The sequence below is a fragment of the Suncus etruscus genome, chromosome 15 (assembly GCF_024139225.1).
Source record: "Suncus etruscus isolate mSunEtr1 chromosome 15, mSunEtr1.pri.cur, whole genome shotgun sequence".
Lineage (NCBI taxonomy): Eukaryota > Metazoa > Chordata > Mammalia > Eulipotyphla > Soricidae > Suncus > Suncus etruscus.
The window spans coordinates 91,690,591-91,707,414 of NC_064862.1; the positions used below are offsets into that span (position 1 = coordinate 91,690,591).

Below are 16,824 nucleotides of genomic sequence, written 5' to 3' on the forward strand. Positions count from 1 at the left end.
GCAGTTGGCGATTAACCCTTTCTGCGAACATCCGCCCTGGAGGACGGAGGAGCCTGGCCCTGCAGGGGCGCGTTCGAGGGAGAAAACCTTGCGACACACGCAGCACAGCCTCATCCCTCATAAGCCCTTGGGGTCTCCAGCAGCTTCCCAGACTGGCTCGTGGTTTGAGGTCACAAGTGGTGGGGTGGGATTGGGACCCCAGCAGGCCCGAAGAGACAGAAGCCCATGGGCAGAGGCCCAGGAGGATGGTGGCTGAAGTCGAGGGTTCTGCCGAGGACCAAGGCCCAGAGGAGGGACCAACAACTCCCGAAGATGTGCCAAGGCAAGGGCTGGCAGCCGTGGCAGTGCCGGCAGTGTCCACAAGGGGGCGCGACCGACTCGGCCGCTGAGGATCAAACAATGGGGAGGACCGGGAATCTGGGGGGCGGTCCCCACAAGCTGTGTCACTCTGGACCATCGACCAGGCGGGGGGTCAATGCCCGGTATACCCGAGTGAGGGCACCCACTGGGACACATCTACAGACAAAGAAACCAGTCAGGAAAGCAGGCGGGACAGCTTGGGGGCGGGCCTACTCGGTTTTTCAGTCTCAGCTGGTAGGTGCCACAGGGACAGACCCACCCGGCAACGCAGCTAACGTCCATGGGACAAAACCTAAACATCTGATGTCGATTTGAGGGCCACGTGAATTTTCTCTCTTCATGATGGTAAACCCAACACAGCACCCCTAGGAAATGTGGGGTGACTGAGAAGGGGCAGGGAGTCCTGTATCTGCTCGCAGGTCAGGGGTGAGCGGGAGCCAGCGACCCACCCATGAAGACACAGCACACCACAGTACCTGCAACTGTTTTACTAAGAACCAGGGAGCCGCTTCCAACAGCAAAGGAAGAAACCCCCCCCATCTTATACAAAGTTCTATTTGCACCTGTCTTCCTCCTGACTAAAAGGCACCAGCGGAAGTCGCAGGCTGTTAAAACCTTATTATAAACCCATAAAAAACGATTGCCCACAAACCTGGGCAAAACCTTAACAAAATCCAGCCCGAGCCGTCCCGTCCACCCGCAGGCCAGTGCACCAGGGTGTTGAGCTGGTCGGAGGCAGACCGCAGCCTGGGCACAAACTCGGACAGGGGAGCAGTGGGATGGCCGCCGGAAGGAAGAGTCTTCAGGCCGGGATGCGGAGTGAACAACGGACTGACAGACACGGGGGTGAAATCGCTAAAGCACTGAACAGCAGGATGGAGGGTCCTTTGGGTGTGCCCCACAAAAGAGGCAGGGAGCAGGGAACACTTAAATAAATAAAAGGGGACAGACATGGGTAGAAGGGGGCAGCGAGAAGCAAGGGGAGACATGTGGGGCCAACAGGCCAGGGTGCAGGCGCCCAGGCCAGGGATGGAGCAGCCTCTCCCCGCCTTGCTCTTCCTTCAGATGAGACACTTCACAGTGCGAGGGAACCCCGGGGGGACCCTGGCCTCTGCCAGGAAACAGCGCCAAGGTGGTGCCACTGTGAGGACCAGGCCATAGGTGCGGTCAAGAGCCGGTGCAGGTCCTCAAGGAGCTAGAGCCTGGAGCCCCAATCCTGGTGGAGGGCCCCCTCCTTGGGGCTCACAGGAGGCTGGCGAGGCTGGTGCTAGGGCCCATTCTGAGCCTGGAACTGAACGGGGGGGTGGCCCGTCCTGTTCCACTGCAGGGATTAGCATGGTGAGGTTGCTGCCCTGTAGCCGTGGGGTGGCCCCCCTGCTCCCAGATTTCCCTAGCCCCTATTACCCGTGATGAGGTTGTGCTCAGGGAGGGCTACAGGCTTCGATGTGGTCCTGGAGGCAGCTGTTGCGAGAAGTTTCTGGTGCATCTGTGCTGCCTCGTGTGCGTCCATGGCATTCCACAGGCCTTGTTCAGGTCTGGAAGGGTACAGTGTCCTGTCAAGGGGCCTGTCCACCCCACCAGCAGTGCCCCTCACCTCCTGGGGCCAGTTAACCTCCCAGCAGGGGGCGTCCGGAACCCCTGGGACCCGTCACCCTCGCAGCAGAGCGGACGACCAGAGCTGTACGGACATGTCGGGGATCTTGCTGGCCAGCTGCATGGCGGGCACCACCATGTTGTTACTTTCCTGTGGGGATGTGGGTGGGTGGCGGGTGTGAGTGTCTGGTGCGGGTGTGGCTGGACTCCTGACCCGTGGCCGAGGCCGGCTCCCATGCCTCACCCTGTGGTTGCCCAACACGTAGAAGATGTGGCCCAAGAGCACCAGCGAGCAGGCTGTGAGGCGATTCAGGTCCTCCGCGTTCGACATCTTCAGGGTCTCCCTCAGGAAGCGCCTGCGGGGCAGGGCAATGAGGCTGGTGTCGCCCCAAACCTGCCCAGCACCCTCAACACCCCCCCCACTGCACTCACTTGGCCTCATTGTAGCGCCCCTGGAAAAAGGAGAAGAGACCCCGCACGTAGAAGGCCGCGGCTCGAAGGCAGTGGGAGCTGGGGGGGGCAGAGGGCAAAGGTCAGAGATCAGAGGTCAGGAGGGGCTGCGGTGTCCATGGCAGAGGTGAGGGGTTCCTGGCAGGGCCCACCTGACAGGAAAGCTGTGGTCGGGGTTGATTCTCTCCAGCAGGCTGTAGAGCTGTGGGAAAGGCCAGTCAGTGCCCCGAAGTTTCCATCCCGCCCGCCTAGGATCACGACCCACAGGCAGAGGGAGGAAGGGCTGCGGGACTGGGGGGCAGGGAGAGCCCTAGGGAGCCCCATGGCCCTGCGGCAGGTGAGAGGCGAAGCCTGCGGGGGTGTCCCAGGGCCCTCCCCTCACCCCGGCAGCCCATCCAGCCCATCTGTCCATCCGTCCGTCCATCCGCCAGAGCCACGGCGGGAGCACCTGGTGACGGCTCGTCTCCGACGGGCGCCGCAGCCCTGCAGCCCCCCGCACCGCCGAAAGGGCAGCGCCGTGAAGCATGTCACCTACTACCTCTTGGTGCCGGTTGCCCTCCCGGATGTACACGCTCGCCAGGTTGGTGACGATGAAGGCCCACAGCTCCTGGTGGTTGGTGAGCTGCGGGGCAGACAGAGGCTGAGTTTGGGACCACACCCAGCAGGGCTCAGGGGTTCCTCCTGACTGCGCTTAGGGATTCATTCTGACGGTGCTCAGTATGGGAAGCCAGAGATGGAACCCAGGTAGTTGCATGCAAGGCCAACGCCCTCTCCGCTGTCCTCTGGCTCTGGCCTGGGTCAGGACACTTGGGTGGCAGGGCCCCAGCTGTCAGGCATCCTCTCTCCTGGGCCCATGGCGGTACCACCCTCTACCCCAACCTGGCCCACCGCCCCTCACCCTCAGTGCGGTAGTGAACTGGGCCTCGGCGTTGTCCATGCAGTTGACGGAGACGCAGTACAGGCCCTGCGGAAAACACCAGGGCTCGAGGACCCGCCACGGCCAGGGGTGTGTGTGTGTGTGTGTGTGTGTGCTCCCCCAGAGCCCCACCCACACTCACCAGCAGCGTGTGTAGCTGTGCCGCGTGGTTGGAAAAGAGCCGGGGCGACTGCTGGCACAGTTGGCAGACCTGGGAGATCTGCAGGGACAGGCACGTGGCTGCCACCTCCCAGGGCCTCGCAGAGCACAGCCCCAGCGCACGTGCTGACGGCCTAAGTGGGACCCCAGAGCACCCCCCAGGTCTCCACCCAGCACCTCACAGCCCCGTGTGGCCCCACACCACCCACATGCACACCTCCTGCAGCGCCGTGGCCTTGTGGCCTGTGACAAGCCGGCACATGATGATGTGTTCCAACAGGATGACTTGGAAGGACGACAGGATAGGGCTGCAGTCCAGCACTGTGGAGAGAAGAGGCGGGTCAGAATCAAGGAAGGGTGGCAGTTAGTGAGGGGCGGGGTCAGAGCAACTGGTGCAGTTAGGACAGCTGGACCAGCCAGGGAAAGACATCAGGAGAGGAGGGGCCAGAATCTGGCGGAATCCAGGACCAGGCAAGAGTCAGTTGGAGGGGGGAGGGGCAGAAAAAGGATTCAAGGTGGGGCAAGGGCAGAGCCCTGGGTAGAGCCAGTGAGGGTTGGGGTCAGGGTGAGGAGGGGTAGGGGCTGAGATTAGCCGGAGCCCACCCCCTCATTTTGTTGTTGTTGTTTTTTTTTTTTTTGGTTTTTGGGTCACACCCGGTGGTGCTCAGGGTTACTCCTGGCTCTTTGCTCAGAAGTCGCTCCTGGCAGGCTTGAGGGACCATATGGGATGCCGGGATTCGAACCGGGGTCTGTCCTGTGTTGGCCCACGTGCAAGACAAACGCCTTACTGCTGTGCTCTCTCTGGCCCCGTCACTCGCTCCTTTTGTTTTTCTTTCTTTTAATAATTTAATTTTCACATTTTGTGTTTCCCACTCACTCTTGAGCTTCTCCAGCTGCATGAGCGCCTTGTCTGTGTATTTCTGTGCCTTCTCCAGGTAGCCGGCCTGCATGGAGTGCATCACGGTGACCTGCACATAGCACAAGGCGTTGGGGCCCGGCAACCAGTGCCACCTGCCAGCTTAGCAGGTCAGACGTGTCTCCAGATGGCAGGCACTCACCAGGCAGATAAGCACACGGTGCCCCCTACGGCACTCACCAGGTAGACGAGCACGCACATATGCTCCTTGGGCAGCCAGTGGAAGAGGTCTGCGGGGTTGCTGGGCAGGATCTCATCATCATGCAGTGTGGAGATGGTCTGGATGCACTGCTGCAGCTGCTTCAGGCATGGCTTCACGCTTTTCACCTGTGAGGGGCAACTCAGACCTAGGTGCGCCCTGCCAGCCCCCTGCAATCCCCTGGACCCTGGGCACAAGGGGGTAAGGGGCTTGGAGTTGGTGCTGCTGCAGGCCTGAGGCCCCAAAGGCTGGCAGCACCCCTCATGGTCTGCCCCATCACGGCAGTGAGCAGAATCTGCCAGGGACATTCTAAAAGCACCTGCTACCAGGAGCTGAGGGGCAGGGGATCCCGCGGGCAGTTCACCTGCCCCGCATCCAGGTAGTGGGTGACCTGCAGCACCAGGAAGAAAACTCGCAGCGCCTCCTTCTGGATGGGGTTCCCCTGCCAGTTCTCCACGATCTGCCCGCACAAGGTCAGCAGCGGGTGCACCTCCTGCAGCTTCCGCTCCATCAGCAGCAACTGAGGGGGGGGGCGCACAGCAGGTCTGAGCCCTGCCCCACACATGCCTCACAAGTCCCCTGCGCCACCCCCACCCCCACTTACCATTCCTTTGCTGAGCAGAAACAGTGCCCTGGGAGAAATGGGGAAGGAGCGATGTCAGTTAAGACCCAGCACCTCTTGACTAGGCCCAGGGCCCAGGCGCACTGTGGGGATCGATATCCTCCAACCCCAATGTCTGATTAGTCTCATCCTGCCTGGCCTTTCTCTGTGAGATCTGAACACCCACCCGCGACTCAGGGGTCCAGGGGTCTGTGCTCAGAGGTGGTGTCTGTGTCTTCTTCCCCTGACATAGCTGACCAATGGGGTGAGGGGATGAGCAGGCTCAGGGGGCTGATCCCCAGCTTCAGGGTGGGGTATAGACCCAGGAGGCCCAAGACTGCCATGTCTGTGGTGTCCCTGCGGCCTGAATACTCCCAGAACAGGCAGAGGGCAGGAAGTGCCCACAGGGGAGACCCCGCCCAGAGGAGCAGGCCACTGGCAGGGGCTTGCTCAGGGGTGAAGCCCCAAAGCAAGAACCTTTCAGAACTACACACCCAGCACTTTGGTGGGAGGCAACTCCTAGAAGGGTAGGAACAGGTATCAGCTGCCCCTGGATGCTCACCGGGTATACTCAGAGCCCACCACGCGTGCGTACTCAGCACCCACGCCCAGTAGGTCACAGGCCGACACCAGGTCCTTCTCCAGCGTGTGCAGCTGCTGTGGGTGAGACGGACAGAGTCGCACTGCCTCCCTGGGAGATGGGGCCCCCACAGCCTGCTGGCCCCATATCCGGCACCCCAGGACTCACAGCGAGCTGGAAGAGCAGGCGACAGTGCCAGTAGGGTGTCTGCTGGGAGATCTGGATGGCCTTGCGCAGCAGCGGTTTGGCGGCATCCACTGAGTTCTGTGGCGGAGAGGGGCCCTCAGCTACCTAACAATGCAGGCTTGGCACCCCCAGCCCCGACTCAGCCAACAGGGCCCACCCGGCCTCACCTCCTGACAATACAGCTCCGACAGGAGACTTGCCGCCTCAAACTTCACATCTTCAAACTGTGGGATCTAGGGGGAGCTGGTTAAGGGGCACAGACACCTAGAAACTCACCATCTCCAGTGATCAATCCTGCTCGATGCCAGCCGAGTGAGCAGAGGGTTCAGAGGCCTGTGAGACTGTGGGTCTGAGGGAAATACCCTGGGGAGGAAGATCTAAGGAGGGCACCCCAGGGAGGTGGGTCTGAGGGGCAAGGGGGACCCCAGTGGGAAGCACTTCCTCAGGAACCAAGGATACTTGCTGAGACACCAGCCACTGGAAGAGACAAAGATAAGAGTTAGTTCTTGCAGCCCACCAACAAGGGGTTTTGTTGGGGTTCCTAGGGGGTAAAAGTGTCTTCCCTCAGTACGCGGCATTCCAAAGAAAGCAATAGTGCTGGGGGGGGGGGGAAATGTCAGTACACTGACAAAAAGAGCCATTAACAACTGGGGGTGGCAGGGGTTCAGAGAGATAGAACAGCAATAGGGCGTTTGCCTTGCACGGGGTGGATGGGCTCGGGATGGGCCCGGGTTTGATTCCTGGCATCCCATATGGGCCCTGGAGCCTGCCAGGAATAATCCCTGAGCGACCCCCACCCCGAAAAATAAAAAAAAAAAAACAGAAACAGTGTGTGAGTTCCAAAGTTAAGGAGTCAACCTAACTGCTGGCCCTATGGCTTCCCAGGGCACACGTAGTGTCCAAGAAGCCCAACTGATGTTCTGGGGGGGGGTATAGAAAAAAAAAACACCCTCGAAGGCTCACTCCTCCGGCCCAGCAAGCCCAGAGCCCCCTGAAATCTCCAAAAGTCCGCCTGACCCTGACGCAGACCAGTAGGCTTGAGCTGCACTTGCCACCCTGATGGCAGCCCCAGGCGGGTCCTGCTGGAGGCACATCCATCCCTTCTCCGCCATGCATGAAAGAAACAAGCCATCAACCTGAACCCCAAACTGGGCTCCGGTCTGCAGCCATGGGCTGGGGCTTGGGCTTTAGGGCTTTACACACCCGGACCCGACCGGAACAGAAGGAGCCCACCCCAACTCTACAGAGTGGCCAGGGCGGAAAATCGTCCCGACAGTTGTGCGCGGGACATCAGGATCACCAGGCCCCCAGGTCCCCTCCTCTCTAGTCCACCGGGAAGAGCCGTGCCGCGGCCCTGAGAGGGGGCGTGTGCCGTTCGGACTCGGGAGGGTTACGGGGCGGCACGCAGTCACCGCGAGGGGCCTCGGGCACCCCAAAACACCCGCCAGATCGCCCCCGCCCGGGTCCCCTCCGCGGTCCTCTGGCTCTGGCCTGGGTCAGGACACTCGGGTGGCAGGGGACGCCCAGGCCATCGGGCGCGAGGGGCGGACCCGGGGCGGCGGCGCTCACCGCCTTCTCCAGGTGGCTGCGCGCCTGCTCGCTGTTCTTGGTGTGGTGGTAGAGCACGGAGCCCAGCTGCAGGTGCGTGCGGGCCTCGATGCGCTGCGGCGGCTTGAAGGGGAACACGGCCTGCAGGCAGTGCACGCACAGGCGGATCTTGGGCGGGCTGGACGTGCGGAAGTGCTCGGCGAAGCCCAACAGCGCCAGGTACCAGGACTCGGCCGCCTCGGCCTGCGCCGCCTGCACCGCGGCTGCCTGCGCCGCCGCCGCCGCCTGCGCCGCCATCTTGGCTTCGACAACAACAAGCGGGCGCGGGGAGGCGGAAGCGGGCGGGGCTCCACGGGGCTCGCGAGAGCCGGCGCGGCGCTGGGCACGCCGGGAGATGTCGTCCCGCGCGGCCGCGGAGGCGGCGCCTCTCAGGGCGGAAGTGGGGGCCGCGAACTTCATCTCCCGGCAGGCCGCGCGCGGTATAACAGGCCCTTCGCGGGCGGCGCCGGGGCATTGTGGGAGTGGAGGAGGCTCAAGATGGATACCCGGGATGCTGCAGGTACCGACCCGACCCCCGTCCACCGACGCACGGGCCCCGGGGGCGCCCCTCGTCGCCTCCCTCCGCACCGCCCCGCGGCCCATGCACTTGCGCGACCCCCGCCGCGGGCTCCGGCCCCGCAGTCCCGGGTGTCCGGCTCCAGCTCCAGTCCCGGGCCCGCGGGCACCTCGCTCCTTGTTCCCAGGAGGCCGCGGAGCGCTCGGCCCGGCCGAGTTCTGCGAATAACCGCCCTGGGGGTGTGTTCCGAGCCCCGCGCCCCGCTCTGCTCCCCGCCTCTCGGAGCAGGAGCTGTCGCCCTCCGGCCTGGGCCTCGCGTGCTAGGAAAGTCGCTCTTTCAAGCTGTTACTCCAACCCTCGGAAGCACCTGCCAGGACTCGTTGACTGCAGCCTGACCCTCCCCGCTTCTGCAATCGGGGGCTGCGTCCCTGTCCCCCACCTCAACCCCGTGCAGCCCGTGCGCCCTGGGGCGCTGGGGACCCCGATGGGGATTCTGCCCTTGCTTTCCCAAGTTGGGATGGGCAATGGGAGGGTAGATGCCTAGATGAGACCAGGGACCTAACAGGGGCCCGTGACGGGGAGGTGCACCCCCTTGCGGGGCGTCTAGGGATGCCAGACGTGGGCTGGGCGGAGCTCCGTGGGGTCGAGGACCTGGAGTGTGGAAGTGGGCGGCCTCCTTCCAAACCCCGCTGCACCTGCAAAAGCGTTTTTCGAATTTCTTTTGTCTGGTTTTTGGGTCACTCCCGGCAGCGCTCAGGGGTTCCTCCTGGCTCCACGCTCAGAAATCGCTCCTGGCAGGCTCAGGGGACCCTATGGGATGTTGGGATCCGAACCATTGTCCTGCATGCAAGGACATGCAGGCCCTACCTCCATGCTGTCTCTCTCCGGCCCTCGAATTGGGTTTTTGTTCATTCTTGCTGCAGGGGCAGAGTGAGAGTGAGAGCTAGGGAAACTCACTGGATGATGAGCCCTGGAATTTGCATTTTATTCTGTTCCCCCGGGACAGTTGGCATCCCTGTTTCCATGGCTACCGCTCTGGTTTGGAAGACACACCTTGTCTCTTGCATGGAAGCCAGTGGGCTCACTCCTTGCTTAATGCCCCTGTTTCATCTTCAGTTGAAATGAGTTTTAAAAAATTCTAACGGACTCCCTGAGGACACAGCAGGGGGAATTTGCATGCACACAAGCCCTGCCAGGATCTTGAGCACCTCAAAAAAATCCCAAAGGGGACCATCTTTCTGTCTTGGTATCTGCTATAGCTACCAGCATTCTGGCTCACAGGAACACCCAGATGCCTGCCTGTCTTGTCCCCACCGTCCCAGGCACGGCCCGCTCCTGCCAGGCTGAGCCTGAGCTGGGTCATGGGCTCATCAAGCCTCCTTCCTCGCTGCCCCTGGCGTTTGTTTGCCTCTGGCCCCTCTCTCCCCCTTCATTGCACGGGGGCTGTCCCGCTACCCGTGCGCGTTGTCCTCCCCATCCCCTCTCTGGGACTTTATTTGCAAGCTGCCCTCACCATAAGAGGCACATTTATTCTCTTTCTTGCCCTTCAGTTTTGCTTTGTTTTGTTTTGTTTTTGTTTTTGGCACACCCGGCAGTACTCAGGGGTTACTCCTGGCTCCATGTTCAGAAATCGCTACTGGCAGGCTCGGGGGACCATATGGGACACCGGGATTCGAACCAATGACCTGCATGAAGGGCAACCGCCTAACCTCCATGCTATCTCTCCAGCCCCTCTTGCCCTTTTTAGCAAGGAGGTTTGTGGCTCTGTAGCTGCTTTTGTCCCCAGCCTGAAGGAAATGCTGGTGGGACCCTTTACTTATCAACACCTGGGAGCTGGCTTGGTCACTGGTGGCTGGGAAATTGGTTATCCGGGCCTGCAGGTCACGAGGGCAGGACCCATCAGCTGCCACCTGGGCCTATTGGGGAGTGAAAGTGATGCTGAAGGTGCGACTTCTCTCTCGCCAGGAAAGGCAAACCGGTGGTTTGGGGTGACTCCTGCCAAGTCCAAGGTAAACATGAACATCCTTCATCAGGAAGAGCTCATTGCGCAAAAGAAGCGGGAGATCGAGGCCCGGATGGAGCAGAAGGCCAAGCAGAGCCAGGTGGCCAATCCTCAGCCCCCACAGCTCGGAGAGTAAGTGGAGGAGGGGGTTTGTGGTGCTATTCTGCAGGGGTATGGGGTAGCAGGAGAGAAATGAGAGCTGTAGGGGTCTAGGGACACTTCCAGTGTGTGGGAAAGCTCCAGGAGTGTAAGCCTCAACTTTGACTCTGATGCCAGGTAACTGAGGGCCATGGCTCTGGTAGGGCATGTGCCTTCTGTAGGGGCCCTGGTTTGATCCCTGGCACCAAAAGAAAATCTAGTTTGGGCATGTCTGTCTGGAGCAGCACATCACTGCAGTTGGGGCAGGTTGTCAGCCTGGAGCCAACCGCCATTGCTGTGGGGCAGGTTGAGTTTGTGGAGCAGGAAGCCATCGCTCTTGGGCCAGGTCTTGTTCATGTTCCTGCCCCCTTAGAAAAGGCTGTTGGGAGGGTCCCTCTTGGTTTAGAAGGAAGAGCTTTAAACCTGTGAGCTTCTTGGGGTTTTGTTTGATTTCCTTGTGTTTTGGGTTTATACTTGGCCTTGTTCTGTGACTATTCCTGGCTCTCAGGAATGACCCTCTACTGGGACTCAGGAGATCAAATGTGGTGCCAAGGATCAAACCAGGGTCAGCTGGCACCCATGTGCAGTCTCTGGCCCCTGAAAATGCCTTTTAAGTAATAAGTAAAAGTTGTGTCCTGAGCCTAAACAGAATTTTCTTTGTAGAAAGGGAAAATCGCAGCAGACAGATCCTTACCACTAAGGCAGGGTTTGGGTGTGTGGCTGTGCTTGTGGCGAACCTCAGTTACACTTAGGAATGTGCAGTCAGTGACCAATCGGGCAGCCCCACTGACTGACCGAATGTCTGACCAATTGACTGACCACTGACTTACTGACTGACTGACTGACAGACCGATTAACCAACCAGCAGATCCTCAATGTGTCTAAGCAGGAGGAGAAGCTCCTAGCATCTCTCCATCCTCATGTCTCTGTGTCAATGCCTGGGTGTCCAGGCTGAGCTCAGCAATTCCTGGGGCTCTGGCAAGTTGGGAGCCCCGCCCCAGAGCCCCAGTGCTGCTCCCCACACCCTGCCCACTCTCACCCAGCATGAATGCCTCCAACAAGTTCGCCAACGACGGCAGCTTCCTGCAGCAGTTCCTGAAGCTCCAGGAGGCCAAGGGCAGCACGGGTGAGGGCAGGGACTGAGTCGGGCCCTGTGAGTCTCACTTGGATGCTGGGGGGCCTTAGATGGTTTAGCATGGGCCCCACCAGGGGTGATCCACACCCCTGGGATGGAAAGAGGTAGCTCAGAGGGGTCCAGCACTAATGGGGTTGCCTTTGGGGTACAGGGCGGGGAGACAGGGTGCGTCTGTGCCACTGAGCGAAGGTCCCTCTGACTCCTCCAGATGCACCCTCCACTGCGCCCAGCGCGCCCCTGCGCATGCCCCTTCGCACCGGGCGGAGGCCCCCCCTACTCAGCAGCCCCCCTGGCCCGGTACGGACCTATGCACACGCCAAGCAGCTACCTGTGGCCCGGCGCCCCAGCGTCTTCCAGGCCCCCGATGAGGACGAGGAGGAGGACTATGAGCAGTGGCTGGAGATCAAAGGTAGGGGTCACCCCAGGACAGCTCAGCCGACTGGGGTGCTCGATGGGGGGCAGGGGGCTGTGCGGCATCTCATCTATGTGAGAGGAAGAGATTCAGGGGCCCCAGCCTGGCTCCAAGGCCCCGACTTGCTGACCTCCTGGGCCGGGGGCCACCCTCGCGGGGCGCACATCGACCATCAGGATGGAGCAGAAAATCACATGGTCACCCCAGGATCCCTTTGTCGGGGCTGCGGCTTCCCCAGGGCACGGATCTTAGGCCTGTTCTATGCACGGTAACAAGACGTGCCGTCCCGTCCAGGGCTTTTCAGGATCCGCTTAGCTCCCCGGCGCCCCGAAGCTGACCCATCGGCAAGTCTGCCCGTAGCTCCAATCGACCTCGGCTCAGTGCTTAAGCTTGGGGCCGGAGCGGCCCACGACAGTCTGGAAACTGAGTCATCCCCGAAAGCAGAACTTGGCAGAGACACGGCCGGGCCATTGAGGCCCCCAGGTCCTGCCTACAGGCCTCAGGAGCGGCCCGAAGAGGCACCAGCGGCCACAGGGGACTCGGGACGATGGCGCAGCCGCCACGGTGGTCTTAACGCACGGACGGGAACCTGCCGGTGCAGTTACGCCCCAGACCCTGTCTGGTGGTCCGGCAGCTTTCGTGGGGCCCTCGGGCTTCTCCTAGAGGCGAAAAGAAAGAATTAAGCGGCCCCCAAAGGGGGTCCCAGCACCTCCCACTCCTGCCAGTGCGTCTTGGACAACCCTGCAGCCGCGCCCTCACTTGATGCCCCCCTCGGTCCTGGGGCCCTCTGTGAGGGGCCTGTGACGGTGGGTGTGTGTGCGCTGAACCCCGGTACTGACGCCTCCTTAAAGTTTCACCCCCAGAGGGAGCCGAAACTCGGAAAGTGATAGAGAAACTGGCCCGCTTTGTTGCGGAAGGAGGCCCCGAGCTGGAGGCACTGGCGATGGAGAACCACAAGGACAACCCGGCCCTGGCGTAAGTGCTACCTTCCCTGCCGCAGCTATGCCCCCCCCCCCCCCACAACCCCCTGGTCCTCCCCTTCCAGCTGCTTACCAGGCCGCTCCGGAAAATTCTGCCTCAGGTTTTTGCATGACAAGAACAGTCGGGAATTCCTCTACTACAGGAAGAAAGTGGCTGAGATGAAGAAGGAGATGCAGAAGCTGCAGGCGGCTTCTCAGAAAGGTGGGGGGACAGGGTGGGGGCAGGGTTCTGGGGCTTTTGGAGGCCCCCACGGGTGGAATCAGGAACCAGGCAAGGCGGAACCCAGGCTGGGTCCAGGAACCAGACCAGTTCACCAGTGCCATGAACATCACTTTATGTGTCGCTGAACCGGTGGCCCAGCCCTGAGCAGAGGGTCTCCAAATGGGAGGGTCATTGTGGGCATGGTTGGGCCCGGCCATGACTCCAGAGCACCGTGCTGGGATATGAGGCCATGACACCTCCAGGTGGAGCCTAGGAGCCAAAACATAGGGTCCCCAAAGAGGAGGCTGGTGAGAGTAATGTTGGGTCTGATCAGAAAGCTGGGGGGAAGCATTTGCCTTGCACTTCCCACTCAGTTTTGATCCCCAGTACCCCATAGGGTCCCCCCAAGCCCACCAGGAGTTCCTCCTGAACACTGCTAGGTGTGGACCAGAGACCAAAAGAAAGAAATCTGGAACGGGAGCACTGAGCTCCCTGCGGCAGGGGTCAGTGAGGTGGTGGGGGAGCGGGTGCAGTGTTTTTTCCTTGCAACTGTCTGACACCCCTTTGCCTGTTTCTCTCTGCGTTGCCCCCTCCTGCCTGGGGGTCTTAGCAGTTCTTAGGCTGGTGGGTGAGTGAGTTGAGCTCAGTACTGACCGCCCGCTTAAAGTTTCACCCCCAGAGGATGAAGAGGCTAAGAACCTCGCAGAAAAGTTGGCCAGGTTCATAGCGGACGGTGGGCCCGAGGTGGAGGCTGCCGCCTTGCGGAGCAACCGCGAGAACCAGGCCTTTCGGTGAGCCGCCACAGGGTGCCCCAGCCCCGTAGCACAGGGAGCTGGGCTCACCCACAGTACCCCCTCTCTCTGCTCTCCCGAAGATTTCTGTACCAGCCGGACAGCCCCGTGTACAAGTACTTTCACCGGAAACTGGAGGAGTTCCGGAAGGCCAAGGCTGCCCTGCCTGCTGCCCCACCGGCCCCTGACGTTGGCCCGCTGTGCGGGTCCCCTCCTGAGGAGACCCCATCCCCATCCCAGTCAGGGTCCGCGCTCCCTGCTGCCAACTGCCCCACCTCACCCACTGCCACCACCTCCGGCAAGCCCGTGGCCGCCCCCACGGCCAAGAGGAAACGGAAGAGCCGCTGGGGGCCTGAGGAGGACAAGGTGGAGCTGCCACCCGCTGAGATGGTGCCACGGGATGGGGACGCCACGCCCTCGCCCCTATCAGGTGGGTCCTGCTTCTGAGCCCCGCCATGGGTCTCTGCTTTCCGTCACACTCAAAGCTAGGGTGATGAGGGTGAGGAAGTAAAACTACAGCTCTGTGGAGCTGGAGAGATAGCATGGAGGCAAGGCGTTTGCCTTGCATACAGAAGGACGGTGGTTCAAATTCCAGCATCTCATATGGTCCCCGGAGCCTGCCTGGAGCGATTTCTGAGTGTAGAACCAGGAGTAACCCCTGAGCGGCGCCAGGTGTGACCCAAAAAAAAAAAAAAAAAAAAAAAAAAACTACAGCTCTGTGGCCATCCTAGATGGCCAGAACCCCGTCTCCTCTGAGTCCCTGAAGGAGCTAATTGGGTGTAGCTGACGGGGAAGGGCCAGTGTGCCCCAAGGCAGCTTCTGTGCACTAATGCTCTGGTCTCTTTCAGTCCAGGACCTCAAGGGGTTGGGCTACGAGAAAGGGAAGCCAGTGGGGCTGGTGGGCGTCACGGAGCTGTCGGACGCCCAGAAGAAGCAGCTGAAGGAGCAGCAGGAGGTGACTTGGGGAACGGGGCTAGGCGAAGACAAGGCGGTCCTGGGCCCGGAGCGCCTGCTGGCCCCACTCACCACTCGCTCGCTCCCACAGATGCAGCAGATGTACGACATGATCATGCAGCACAAGCGTGCAGTGCAGGACATGCAGCTGCTGTGGGAGAAGGCGCTGCGCCAGCACCCGCACGGCTACGACAGTGACGAGGAGGTGGACAGCGAGCTGGGCACATGGGAGCACCAGCTGCGGCGCATGGAGATGGAGCGGACGCGCCAGTGGGCCGAGCAGCTCACCACCATGGGCCGAGGCAAGCACTTCATCGGCGACTTCCTGCCGCCCGACGAGCTCGACAAGTTCATGGAGACCTTCAAGGCCCTCAAGGTGAGCGTTGGTACCGAGGGAAGGGGAAGCCAGGGCTGAAGAGGACCCGGCCCACACCACACATCTGTCCCCCCACAGGAGGGCCGAGAGCCCGACTACTCCGAGTATAAGGAGTTCAAGCTGACGGTGGAGAACATCGGCTACCAGATGCTTGTGAAGATGGGCTGGAAGGAGGGCGAGGGGCTGGGCTCCGAGGGCCAGGGCATCAAGAACCCCGTCAGCAAGTGAGTGGCTGGCTGAGGCTCCGGGCATGGGGGGCTCCCTGCCCCCCGCCCACCTCCCTCACCCCACCTCCCACACCCACAGGGGCACCACCACCGTGGACGGCGCCGGCTTCGGCATTGACCGGCCAGCCGAGCTGTCCAAGGAGGACGACGAGTACGAGGCCTTCCGGAAGCGCATGATGTTGGCCTACCGCTTCCGGCCCAACCCCCTGGTGCGTCCTGCCCCTCCCCCGCCTCCCCGAACCCCACCAAGCCAGCCGCTACAAGGCTCACTCGGTCCTCACTCCCCCACAGAACAATCCCCGGCGGCCTTACTACTGAGCAGGGAGGTCGGAGGAAGGAAGGATGGACGGACAGACAGACAGACAGACAGCTGTCTTCCCGAGACCAGACCACGCCTGGATAGGGATGCTCGGGCCGCCCACTGCCACCTGCGCCCCGTGTATCAAGTGTCTTGCGTGTATTAAAGTCCCCACATGCACCCACAGTGCCACCGACCCTCCTGTTGTCCTGGGACACTCATGGGGCAGAAGCGACTGGGGTGGAAAGTGTCTATTCCCCAGGACAGCCCAGATCTGGCTGCAGACTGCAGGGAAGGTCTCCCTGATAACTAGCAGGGTCTCTGGGCAGGGCCGCCCTTCGCAGGTTCCGGCGGCCTGATGGACTGTGCTGGGCTGCCTGCTGTCTGTTAGTGTGTTCGCATGGGGTTAGGGTACATGCCACCCTTTACACCTTCCTCCCACACGCACCTCAGCCCCATAGGTACCTGGGCTGAGATGCTGCTGGAGGCCTGTCCTGTCCGGCCATACATACATCTGCCACTAACAGCACTGGGGAATCACCCTAAAAAGATCAGATACACAATGCACAGCATGTGTTCTTGTCCCAGGCACCCTGGTCTTTGGGTCAGATTTCCCCAAATCTTTAGTGATCTTGGGCAGCCTAGAGTCTGAGGACTTTGTCCCCCAACAGGGCAACAATGCCTCCAAATGCTCCACCACTGTCCCTCCAGTTGCAGAGAAGAACCCCTGGAAGGCTGCCTGGAGGTGTGTACAGCAGGAGAATTGCCCCAGCAACTCAGGCAGAAGATGCCTGTGGGGAAGGGGGTAGACTCCACTAGGCCTAGGCCATCCTGAGACTGGACTCGGTCAGAATAGCCAGTGCCCTCCAGAGGCAAGTTCTGCCTTCAGAGTGTGACCATGCTCCACATTCCCTGCTTGGCCCTTGACTTTCCCTTGACCGCCAAGGGAAGGAACTGTGAGGGGCTAGAGAGATGTAGGTTCGGGTGTTGGCCTGGCAAGGGGCCAATCTCAGTTTGAATCCTGAGTACTTTGGTGTGGCCAATCCACTTCAAAGAAATTTTTTTTGGCCTTGGGGTCACACCTGGCTGCCCTTAGGGGCTTCCTCCTGGCTGACTCGGGAAACCATATGGGATGCCAGGATTCGAACCACCATCTGTCTTGGGTCGACTCAAGCAAAGCAAACGCTCTACCATTGTGCTATCTCTCCGGCTGAAAAAAGATCTGAAGAATCCCTGTCATGCCGC

General features: G+C 61.0%; 2 protein-coding genes across 2 annotated transcripts; one reads left to right on the forward strand and one right to left on the reverse strand.

The window, feature by feature from the left end:
* Window positions 1-1,750: 1,750 nt before the first annotated feature.
* MAU2 (MAU2 sister chromatid cohesion factor) lies at window positions 1,751-7,809 on the reverse strand. Its single transcript, XM_049788371.1, has 18 exons — window positions 7,530-7,809; window positions 6,420-6,437; window positions 6,128-6,193; window positions 5,943-6,038; window positions 5,757-5,851; window positions 5,198-5,225; window positions 4,958-5,113; window positions 4,575-4,721; window positions 4,356-4,446; window positions 3,696-3,799; window positions 3,462-3,539; window positions 3,302-3,367; window positions 2,939-3,025; window positions 2,556-2,605; window positions 2,386-2,463; window positions 2,198-2,309; window positions 2,013-2,104; window positions 1,751-1,895 (listed from the first exon to the last, which is right to left on the reverse strand). The coding sequence occupies exons 1-18, from the start codon at window positions 7,803-7,805 to the stop codon at window positions 1,751-1,753; spliced, it is 1,785 nt and encodes a 594-aa protein (XP_049644328.1). The 5' UTR covers window positions 7,806-7,809.
* A 230-nt stretch (window positions 7,810-8,039) lies between these two features.
* Window positions 8,040-15,759, forward strand: SUGP1 (SURP and G-patch domain containing 1). The gene is made up of 13 exons (XM_049788486.1): window positions 8,040-8,067; window positions 10,030-10,198; window positions 11,248-11,330; window positions 11,548-11,748; window positions 12,603-12,726; window positions 12,833-12,933; window positions 13,601-13,724; window positions 13,808-14,154; window positions 14,573-14,679; window positions 14,770-15,054; window positions 15,133-15,278; window positions 15,361-15,490; window positions 15,573-15,759. Exons 1-13 carry the CDS (start codon window positions 8,046-8,048, stop codon window positions 15,597-15,599), a joined length of 1,866 nt encoding a protein of 621 aa, XP_049644443.1. The 5' UTR covers window positions 8,040-8,045; the 3' UTR covers window positions 15,600-15,759.
* Window positions 15,760-16,824: the final 1,065 nt, after the last annotated feature.

What these genes read in the sequence shown, in the direction of transcription:
- MAU2 (XM_049788371.1), bottom strand. Translation starts at nt 7,805, where the DNA reads ATGGCGGCGCAGGCGGCGGCGGCGGCGCAGGCAGCCGCGGTGCAGGCG. An exon ending in AGGCCACGGCGCTGCAGGAG is followed by an intron (nt 3,540 to 3,695) that starts GTGTGCATGTGG and finishes CTGTCCCTGCAG; the next exon opens with ATCTCCCAGGTCTGCCAACT. An exon ending in ACGTGTTGGGCAACCACAGG is followed by an intron (nt 2,105 to 2,197) that starts GTGAGGCATGGG and finishes ACATCCCCACAG; the next exon opens with GAAAGTAACAACATGGTGGT.
- SUGP1 (XM_049788486.1), top strand. Translation starts at nt 8,046, where the DNA reads ATGGATACCCGGGATGCTGCAG. An exon ending in GGATACCCGGGATGCTGCAG is followed by an intron (nt 8,068 to 10,029) that starts GTACCGACCCGA and finishes CTCTCTCGCCAG; the next exon opens with GAAAGGCAAACCGGTGGTTT. An exon ending in CGCGAGAACCAGGCCTTTCG is followed by an intron (nt 13,725 to 13,807) that starts GTGAGCCGCCAC and finishes GCTCTCCCGAAG; the next exon opens with ATTTCTGTACCAGCCGGACA.